We start from the raw sequence: 10,755 nt of genomic DNA, 5'->3' as shown, positions 1-10,755 counted from the left end.
GCTGCTCATCACGCTGCCCGCTGAGACCGCACTGCCCCCAGGCACCTATAGCCACCTCAAGGGCCGCCTGAGCCAACTGCACGGGCCCGGGGAGCCCTTGACCTTCCCAGTCAAGGAGCCGCCCCCCAGCCCGCTGTACCCACCGGTCCCCACTGAACCCAAGGCAGCCGATGCCGAGGTGGCCCCACTGGGGGCGGGCGAGGCCAGGACCCCGGAGGTGGCCCGGGCCTTCGCGCTGCCCGAGAAGGTGCTGCTGGAGGATGCAATGAAGCTCTTCGACTGCCTGCCGGGCAGTGCCGAGCCCGAAGGGGCCCCACGCAAGCCCCTGGGGCCTGGGCCAGCCCTGCCCGACAGCGGGGGCGGCGGTGACGACTCCTCTGGTGACATCCGCTCGCTGCACCTGCCAGACGAGCTGCTGTCCTTTGACTACAGCGTGCCCGAGATCCTGGACACTGTCTCCAACGTGGACTACTTCTTCAACTTTAAGGCACTGGACGAGGAGCCGCTGCCCCGTCCGGGGCCCCCTGCCGCCAACACCACAGCCTCTGCCCCCAGGGCCGAGCCCCCTGGCAAGAGGAAGGCGGGCAGTTCCACCACCAAGAAGGGGCGGCAGGGCAACAAGGGCAAGCAGGCCACGGGTCCCACGACTGCTGCCTTCTCAGGGCCCCGGCAGGACCTGGGAGCCACCCCCCATTAAAGCGGATTTGACCTCTCAGTGCTGTGTCCGCCCAGTGGCATCAGGGCCATCCCCACATCCTCCCTGTTGTACAGTGGGCCCCAGGCCACGGGGTGAGGCCCTGCAGAACCCCGAGGGTGCTGGACTTACAGAGCAGAGTGGGGGAGCCCTAGATTCAGATTTGGGATTCTAAATCTAGCCATAGAGAATCCACGTCAGCCGGCACTTTGGAGAGGTGGGAACTGCAAGAATTTCACTTCTGTGTTTGGGAAAGTCAGGGCTGCCCAGAGATGAGCAGGGACTGGCCTGGAGACACAGCAAATGCGGGAGTTAGGGAGTGGCCTGCATATCCCCGACCATCCCTCTGAAGCACACTATGGGTAGGAGGGGGGAAGGCCTTAGAGAGGCCTGCGGGCTGGGCTCAGCCTCTACCTACCTGGCAGGGCAGGTGTCGCCAATGGTGAAGGGGCAGGCCCCCACCCATGTTCATGCAGACAGCTGGGGTGTGGAGGTAGGTGCTGGTTGGAGGAGCGGCGCCTGAGGGTGGGGGCTGGGCAGGGATGCAGGAGATGGTGCCCGCCTGGTACACGGGTGGCTGAGAACAGGCCCGCATGTGATGGGGCGTGCAGAGTGCACCTGCAGCCCAGGTGAGGCCCGAGGCCTGGGTGGGCGTGCCTGTTCCAAGATGGGCAGGGGGCTGCGTCCCCTCATTGGAACCAGCTGCGCGTGGCAGGCACGGGGAGCCTGGGATTTCAGTTCTCACACCTGTTCCCTCCTGCCTGGGCTCCTCCCGCTGCATCTACATGGCTCCCAGCCCTGTGGGTCCCAGGCCAGGCTCTCTTCAGCCCTTCCCACTGGAGAGTCTGGAGCAGCTGCTGTCCATACCCTCCCCTGAAATACTCAAGGTGACCCTGAAGGGGGTGACGTGCAAGGAGGTAAGGAGAGTTGGGGGCTTCCCTAGTGGCTCAGTGGTAAAGAATCTACCTGTCAATGCAGAAAACAAGTATTTGACCCTGGGTCGGCAAGATCCCCTAGAGACGGAAATGGCAACCCACTCCTGTATTCTTGTCTGGAGAATCCCATGGACAGAGGAGGGTGGCGGGCTACAGTCCACGGGGTTCCAAAAGAGTCAGACACGACTTAGCAAGAAAACAAACAAGGAGAGATGGAGCACACCTCTGGAGTGGGCCAGCCCTGCCTGCTTCCCTCCCCTGCAGGAGTAAGGGTCCAGGTTCAGGGCTGCGTCTCAGGGGCTTTCACTCTTGGACTCTGCTGGGAAGCTGGGGGGCTTGACTGGGATCCAGGAGATGTCGGGGTGGGGGATGCCATGTGCTGGCACCACATCTCAAGCCTACAGGGCTCGTCTCCCTGAAGCCTGTTTCAAGGCTCAGGAAGGCAGGGGCAGCCCTAAGTCTGCACCTGCACTTACTGACTCTCCTCTGAATGGGACATGGGCTGAGAGAAGCCAGGAGCTCACTTCCCTCACCTCCCTTGGAGCCCTCCTCCCTGCAGCCGTGTTAACAGGTGTTTTTGAGACGCACATGAAGTGCCCCCAGTGACAGGGAGCCCCTGGCAAACAAGGTGGATGCGAGGGGAGGAGCTTGGTTTTCTGTAAGATTAATGTGGACTGAGGATCGTGAAGCATGGCATCCCATCTCATGACCCCCCCCATCAGGCCTGGAGGGTGGATGGGACAGAGCAACTCAGCCCCTGATGGTGGGACAAAATGACTAGCTTGAACCTGGGCCCATGTCAGTGAAAATACCGAGTCCTAACCACTGGACTGCAAGGGAAGTCCCTGTATTAGGCAATTTAAATGACCATGGCATGGAGGGGGTGCTTCCCTGGGAGTGGTTAAGACTCCAAGCTTCTTTTCTGAGATCTGCTCTTACTGAAGTGGATCAGTGATGAAAGTAGCCAAATCTGAGCATCAGAAGACCACCCAGTGTATCTGATGCATGATCTCTGTAGTTCTGAGAAGCAAAAGAATAATTTAAAATAAGGGGTATGAAGGGGTGTGTGTGTGTGTGTGTGTGTGTGTGTGAGGTGACTGGATAATTAAGGGGCTTATTGGTGGGTAAGTGAGAGTTGGTTGTGGGTGTGCTTGTATGAAAGGCTGATCAGTTCTGACCAATGATGAAGATTTTACTGCAGAACTTTATATAACTATGAAGGTTTCTACACTTGATCTGAGCTCAGAAAAAAAAAAAAAAAAAAGACTTCAAGCTTCCACTGCAGGGGGCATGAGTTTGATCCCTGGTCAGGTGACTATTAGGGCTTCCCTGGTAGGGCAGCTGGTAAAGAATCCACCTGCAATGCAGGAGATCCCGGTTCGATTCCTGGGTCAGGAAAATGACCTGGAGAAAGAATAGGCTACCCACTCCAGTATTCATGGGCTTCCCTGGTGGTTCAGACAGTAAAGAATCTGCCTGCAATGTGGGAGACCTGGGGTCGACCCCTGGGTTGAGAAGATCCCCTGGAGGAGGGCATGGCAACCCACTCCAGTATTCTTGCCTGGAGAATCCAGGACAGAGGAGCCTGGCGGGCTATAGTCTATGAGGTGGCAGAGAGTCACACATGACTGATCAACTAAGCACAGCACACACCACAGGGAACTGTTAATAAGATCCCACAGGCCTCCAGCCATGGCCCAAAACAAACAGAAAGCAAGTAAATGACCATGGGATGTGTTCTTTTAACCTAAGAGTGATCAAAAAAGTTACAGAGAAAATTTTCAGTAGAATGAGACGGTGTCCTGCACCATCTGGAATTTGAAGGATGTGTGGGACAGGGAAGCCCGCTGAACGGAGGGACAGACTGATCCAACATACATATACATCTATGTGTACAGTGCATATGTACATGTATACATGCCCATATATGTATCCACGTGTGCACATTTATATGCTTGTATGTGTGTACTTGTAGATAGGTGTGTTATTTACATCTATGTTCACATGTATTTATCCATACATGTACACATGTGTAATTGTATTATACATATACACTTGTGTGACACATCACCCACATATATGTGCATGTGTTTACATGAATGTGTATCATACATGTACACACATGTATGTATATTGCAGATATACATCACACACGTGTGCACTATCCACACAATATCCACACATATACAATATGCATGCACACACATGCACATTATCTACACACATGTATGTGAATGCCTTGCTGCTGCTGCTACTGCTAAGTCGTTCAGTTGTGTCCAACTCTGTGCAACCCCATAGACGGCAGCCAACCAGGCTCCCCTGTCCCTGGGATTCTCCAGGCAAAAACACTGGAGTGGGTTGCCATTTCCTTCTCCAATGCATAGAAGTGAAAACTGAAAGTGAAGTCGCTCAGTCGTGTCTGACTCTTTGCGACCCCATGGACTGCAGCCTACCAGGCTCCTCCATCCATGGGATTTTCCAGGCAAGAGTACTGGAGTGGGGTGCCATTGCCTTCTCTGATGTGTATGCCTTACCCATGCTATATACATGTGTGTACATCTCTCTGCATATATATATGCACACCATCTGTACCTGTGTGTATGCCTAACCCATGTACATATAAAGTATGTACTATGCTTCCAAATCTTATTCATGGACATCCCACAAGTCTACGTGTGTTCATTTGTATATACGTCAGGGTTTATCAACAGAGATGGACTCTCGGGTCTCATCCTTCTCTAACAGAACTTATCATGTGTCTGATATATCTCAGGGGCTTGCAGATGAGTGCACCACATGCCTGGGTGAGCTCATTTCTCCAAGCTCCTGTTCACTAGTTTTTTTTTTTTTTTGGCCATGCTGAATGGCTTGTGGGATCTTAGTTCCCAAACCAGGGATCAAACCCCTGCAGCGTGAAGTCCCAACCACTGGACCAGCAGGAAGTCCCCACCAAGCTCCTGTTCACTAGGACTTGGGCTGTCCCCCGTATCCTTATATCCTTATACATGTAGGTGCTATAGTTAAGAGGGACTCTGATGCCAGGATGTCCAGGGAGGCTGATGGGTATAGAAAAACCACAAAACGCGAGTGATACATGCTGCCACTAGCTATTTTCATAAACCCTTTACAACAACTCTGCCCTCTCCCTGGCATTCCCACCCTCCACAGGTGCTCAGCACCTGCCCCAGAGACATGCACCAGACTTCCTGCATCTTTGGTACAGTCTGACCCAGAAGCCGTTCCCCTCGAGGCCCTGCTCGGTGTGCAGCAGCTGGGGGATCATGTAAGCCAGCCAAACGGACAGCAAGGTGGCCGCCGTGAGCAGGACAATGGTGATCTCCGGCGGGAAGATGGACAGTGGGAAGGCCCCGTAGACGTAGACGCTGAAGGTGGTCTCCAGGCGACAGTAGCTGCGAGGGGTGGGTGGGTGGAGTCTGTGGGGCACCGCCTTCAGGGGCCCCGCCCTTCACCCCAGCAAGCTTTTTTGTTTTGGCAGCTCTGCTCAGCTCGTGGGATCTTAATTCTCCAACCAGGGATTGAACCCGGGCCCTCCGCCGTGAAAGCAAGGAACCCTAACCACTGGACTGCCAGGGAATTCCCCAGCAAAGATTTTAAAACCCACAGGAATGACAGCTGGGCCTGGAATGGTTACTCGGGACACTGAGTTCCATTCATACCCACTTCTCTCTCCTCTGATCTGTCATCCTCTTTGTATTTTGCAGAGGTCACATTTTCCCCCAGGGCCCCTGTGGTCCCCTGCTCTTGGGACAAGGGGTCTCCCCTCCATGCCCAGGCTATCTTGGGGGTGGGGCAGAAGAGACCAAGAAACTGTTCATCACACAGAGGGGGTGTGACGGGGGCCACAGCATCCCTGAAGTGGGGGTAGCAGGATGGAGGGAAGGGCACCCAGGAAAGGGGACCCAGGGGGCGAGTAGCCAGGGAAACTGCAGGAGGCAGGTGGGGGGAGGGGAGGGGCTGAGGCTCCCAGGCAGGCCCCTTCCCCCCACTGGGTGCCCCCAGGGTTTCCCCAGCCTTCCACCCCTGACGTCCCAGAGGTGGTCTGGTCTGGGGCCCCTAGGGAAGGCAGGGTCCCCCCAAGCTTTTGAGGGTGGCTTTTGTGTCCATCTGGAGGGGAAATGTGATGGGGGAAAGAATGCCGCCCACGTTCCCCCTCCCAGTGGGAGATGCTCACGATTTGATCCAGCACAGTGGTGAATATTAATAATACTCAGCTCTTAGGGTAGAGGTGGGGTGCCTGGGAGGCCAGGCCCATAACCTGTGTCAGTTTCCGTGGCATTAATACTCTGGCCAGTGCTGATTTCAAGTTACCAGTGGGAAGTCCGCCGGCTTGCAGACTCCCTGAATATCTGAGGGTTAGTGCTTGGGAGCCTGTCTGTGCCCACCAGTGAGACATAGCCATGGGGGTGACTCTGATTCCACAGGGTAGGGACAGGGGTGCTGCTGGGCGTTGTTATTCCCCTTAGGGCCTGCCGTGGTCTCTGAATAAAGATTTACTTAGCCAGTGAACAAATGCCATCCACGACTTAAAGTATCACTCTTCCCGGGGATGGTCTGAGCTGTTGGGGGATTCAGGTTTATCCAGGACCTGCCTAAGGGTGGCAGAAAGTGGGCCCCACACACGTGTGGGACCTGCCCTGGAAGCGCCAGCTGTCTCCCCAGAGGCCCCCGGTGCACAGCGACTCCCCTCATCCACTCACCTGTAGGATGGATCCACGATAGAAATGAAGAAGATGTAGATGCCATTTCTTTGGTCGAAAACAACCTTGTTCTCTGTTTGGCCTCCCAAGATCTGATATGGGACGTCAGGCCATCTCAAGGGTTCATGGTAGTTGGGGTCATGGCAGCTCATGTAATTCTGGGGAGGAGGACAAAGGTGTGCTCGCTGGCCCTGGGGGTTGGGGAGGACTGTGGGAGCCCTCCGACACACCCCATGGCACACTGCCATCCGCCAGCATCTGTGGCTGTGAATCTAGGGCCAGGTGCCCGCTGAGCAGGCCAGCCAATTTGTGAGTGTGGATCCGTCTTCCAGCCCTCCTCCTTCCTGGTCTGCCCAAGCTTGAGGTGGGCTGCAGGCATAGTAACTCCTCTCCCCAGGGTCCCTTGCAGCTCTGAGTCTGGGGGTGAGTCTGATACATGTGCTCTTGGTGTTTGTTATGAGCTGGGTTGAATTCCTCCCCAAATCATATGGGGAAGTCCTAACCCTCAGGGCCTTGGGCAGTGTCCTTATTTGGAGATGAGGTCTTTTAAAAAATTAATTTGTTTATCTATTAATTTTTGGCTATGCTGGGTCTTTGTTGCCCCTTGGGCTTTTCTCTAGTTTAGGAGAGCAGGGGCTACTCTTTAATTGCGGTACAAGGGCTTCTCATTGTAGCGGCCTCTCTTGTTGTGAAACTTGGGCTCTAGAGCACACAGGCTTCAGTAGGTCTAGCTCGTGGGCTCAGTAGTTGCAGCTCCTGGGCTTTAGAGCACAGGTTTAGTAGCCGTGGGACGCACGGGCAGAACAACTAAACCCGCACGTGGCAACCACTGAAGTCCATGTGCCCTAGAACCCATGTTCTGTAACAAAAGACGCCACTGTGATGAGAAGCCCATGCACTGAATGTGTGAATCCCCAACCCCATTCATGTTGATGCACCATCCCCTAGTGGGATAGTATTTGGAGGTGGGGCATTGGAAAGAGATTTGATGAGGTCCTGAGGGTAAGGCCCCTATAAAGGGATTATTTCTTTTGTAAGAATTGACACCAGAGAACTAAAGCAAGGTCTCAAAGAGATACTTGCACTCCTGAGTTCACAGCAGCACCATTCACAATAGCCAAAAGGTGGAAGCAAACCAAATGTCTATGGACAGATGATGGATAAACAAAGTGCGGCTCATACACACTAATAGAGTATTGTAGGAGTTTCTGACACCCTCTACAACATGGATGAACTGTGAGGACGTGATGCTCAGTGAAATAAGCCAGACACACAAGGTCAAATACCATCTGATCCCACCCATGTGAGACCCCCTAGAGGAGTCAGATCCTTAGAGACAGGAGATAGTGAGGGTCAGGTGCCAGGGGGAGGGGACAGGAGTCAGTGTTTCATGGGGACAGAGTTTCAGTTTGGGAAGAAGAGAAGGTTCTGGAGATGATGGTGGGGATGGTTGCAGGACAATGTGAATGCGCTTAATGCCACTGAGCTGTGCACTTAAAAATATTTAAAATGGTCAATTTTATGTTATGTATAAGTAAGTGTTAGTCGCTCAGTCGTATCCGACTCTTTGCAACCCCATGGACTGCAGCCCACCCGGCTCCTCTGTCCATGTGTGTTTGACCACAGTTAAAACAAAATTTTTAAATTATTTTAAAAATTTATTTGGCTGTGCCTGCTGTTAGTTGGCAGAGAAGGCGATGGCACCCCACTCCAGTACTCTTGCCTGGAAAATCCCATGGATGGAGGAGCCTGGTGGGCTGCAGTCCATGGGGTCGCTAAGAGTTGGACACGACTGAGTGACTTCACTTTCACTTTTCACTTTCATGCACTGGAGAAGGAAATGGCAACCCACTCTGGTGTTCCTGCTTGGAGAATCCCAGGGATGGGGAGCCTGGCGGGCTGCCGTCTGTGGGGTTGCACAGAGTCGGACATGACTGAAGCGACTTAGCAGCAGCAGCTGTTAGTTGGGGCTTCCCAGGTGGCGCTAGTGGTAAAGAACCCAGTTGCCAATGCAGGAGACCCTAGAGACACGGGTTGATCCCTGGGTGGGGAAGATTCCCTGCAGGACGGCATGGCAACCCACTCCACTAAGGTATGAAGGATCTGGTGACATGACCAGGGATTGAACCCCAGCCCCCTGCATTGGGAGCTTGTAATCTTAACCACTGGACCACCAGGGAAGTGCCTAACAATTAAGAAAAAATTTAAAAAATCTTTTGAGAGTAAAAGGGAAAAAAAAAAGCTGGATCACATAAAAACTATGTGAAATTTAATAAGGAGGACAGCTGCTTAGCCTAAAGACTCATTATTATTATTATTTTTTATAGCTAGCTGCACCCCATGGTTTGGCTAAGTAGCTACATAACTGCCCATCTAATGATCATGCTGGAAATGCAGGCATTGCCGCTGTATCTTGATAGAAAAACCCTCGGGGTTCTACAAAATCGCCCACCAGGGCTGATGGGAAAAAAGCAACTGGACAGTCTCTTAAAGGAATGTGTGCCACTTTGAATGAGACGGCTAATAAAAAATGTAAACACCAGCACAGTCAGAAAACAATAAAGTTACATGTGTGTGGCTTGTACTTTTTAAAGAAATGGTCAGACAGGTGGTGCTTGGGTAACATCTGGAAGGCACAAAACGCCCAAGTTGTGAGTTGTACTTTTTACATTAAAAAAAAAATTCATTATAGGTTATGTGAAAGATTAAAAAAAAAAACACCCAATGTCACCAACCAAATAAATTCTCAAACTCACTGGACGGAATGGGGAGTGAGGAAGGGTGAGGCTGCTGGCTCTGAAAACAAATAAAAATTTAAGGAGCCCGGGGTCGGTGCGGGAACCGGCTTCGGATGCGGGTAGCGCGCGCGCCCTGCTGGTGACGTGGCAGCATTGCACTGTGTTCGCGCCCTTGGTGTTGAGAGGCGGATGGCGCTGGAAACTAGGAAGCTCCCCTAGGGGTGCAGAAGCTCCCCTTCTGCACCAGGACCAAATCGACGTGTTCCTTTCATTATCACCAGAGCCCTCTTTGTCAGTCGTGTACCAACGCGCGTAATAGAAACAATCGCTGAGCAGAACCGTAAATATAATCAGCCCCTTACATAATGGGCATTTGGATGGTTTCAGAGTTTTGTACGTCATCAGCAGTGTGCTCCATGAACGCCTTGGTCCTGACATCTCTGACCGTCTGGTCATTCCCTTGGTAGAGGTTCCCAAAGGGTTTGTGCATCTTACATTACCAGCATCCAACACCCCAGCTATTCAGGGACTAAATGTTGTGTCAACCAACTAGAGGTCATCTGTTGAACTGTACTCCCAAAGGTGATGAATTAGGAGGCGGGGCCTTTGGGAGGCAGCAGGTCATAGTGGTGGAGTACTCCTGAAGGAGATTTTGTCGTTCAGTCACTAAGTCGTGTCCCATTCTTTGGAACCCCATGGACTGCAGCAAGCCAGGTTCCTCTGTCCTTCATTATCTTCCGGACTTTGCTCAAATGCATGTCCATTGAGTGGTGATGCTGTCTAACCATCTCAGCCTCTGTCACCTCCTTCTCCTTTTGCCTTCAATCTTTCCCAGCATCAGGGTCTTTTCCAATGAGTTGGCTCTTCGCATCAGGTGGCCAAAGGATTGGAGCTTCAGCAACAGTCCTTCCAATGAATATTCAGGGTTCATTTCCTTTGGGATTGACTGGTTTGATCTCCTTGCTGTCCAAGGGACTCTCAAAAGTCTTCTTCAACACCACAGTTCGAAAGCACTAATTCTTTGGCCCTCAGCCTTCCATATGGTCCAAATGTCACATTTGTACATGACTACTGGAAAGACCATAGCTTTGACTATACTGACCTTTGTCGGCAAAGTTATGTCTCTGCTTTTTAATACACTAAGTTTGTCACAGCTTTACTTCCAGTGAGCAAGTGTCTTTTTAATTTCACCACTGCAATCACTGTCTTAGTGATTTTGGAGCCCAAGAAAATAAGATCTGTCACTGCTTTCACTTCTTCCCCTTCTATTTGCCATGAAGTGATGGGACCGGATGCCATGATCTTAGTGTTTTGAATGCTGAGTTTCAAGCCAGCTTTTTCACTCTCCTCTTTCACCCTCATCAAGAGGCTCTTTAGTTTCTCTTCACTTTCTGCCATCAGAGTGGTATCATCTGCCTATCTGACATTGTTGATATTTCTCCCAGCAATTTTGGTTCCAGTTTGTGATTCATCCAGCCTGACATTTCATATGATGTACTCTGCATTTAAGTTAAATAGGTGGGGTGACAATATACAGCCTTGTCGTACTCCTTTCCCAATTTTGAACCAGTCAGTTGTTCTGTGTCCTTATAAAGGGACCTGGGCCTGGAGCAGGAAATGGCAACCCACTCCAGTATTCTTTCCCGGAGAATCCCAGGCCCAGAGGAGCC

At 52.1% G+C, this 10,755-nt stretch overlaps 2 protein-coding genes across 11 annotated transcripts in view; one reads left to right on the top strand and one right to left on the bottom strand.

Moving 5' to 3' along the window:
- The window catches only part of PRR22 (proline rich 22), a 2,246-nt gene extending 1,531 nt beyond the window's left edge, over positions 1 to 715 (top strand). Inside the window, exon 4 of the mRNA XM_010828461.1 lies at positions 2 to 715. Coding sequence (XP_010826763.1) covers positions 2 to 697 — 696 coding nt within the window. The 3' untranslated portion in view covers positions 698 to 715. The remainder of the gene's footprint in view (position 1) is intronic.
- A 4,005-nt stretch (positions 716 to 4,720) lies between these two features.
- Positions 4,721 to 10,755, bottom strand: part of CATSPERD (catsper channel auxiliary subunit delta) — a 37,449-nt gene continuing 31,414 nt past the window's right edge. For all 10 annotated transcript variants that reach the window (XM_010828203.1, XM_010828193.1, XM_010828194.1 and 7 more), the window contains 2 exons: positions 6,348 to 6,505; positions 4,721 to 5,039 (listed from right to left, as the gene is read on the bottom strand). In XM_010828203.1, the coding sequence (XP_010826505.1) occupies positions 4,802 to 5,039; positions 6,348 to 6,505 (396 nt within the window). In that variant the 3' untranslated portion in view covers positions 4,721 to 4,801. The remainder of the gene's footprint in view (positions 5,040 to 6,347; positions 6,506 to 10,755) is intronic.

The sequence above is a fragment of the Bison bison genome, unplaced genomic scaffold, assembly GCF_000754665.1.
Source record: "Bison bison bison isolate TAMUID 2011002044 unplaced genomic scaffold, Bison_UMD1.0 scf7180017864492, whole genome shotgun sequence".
Taxonomy (NCBI): Eukaryota; Metazoa; Chordata; class Mammalia; order Artiodactyla; family Bovidae; genus Bison; species Bison bison.
Note: the sequence above shows the minus strand (reverse complement) of the source record. Positions and strands in the feature narration are given on the sequence as shown.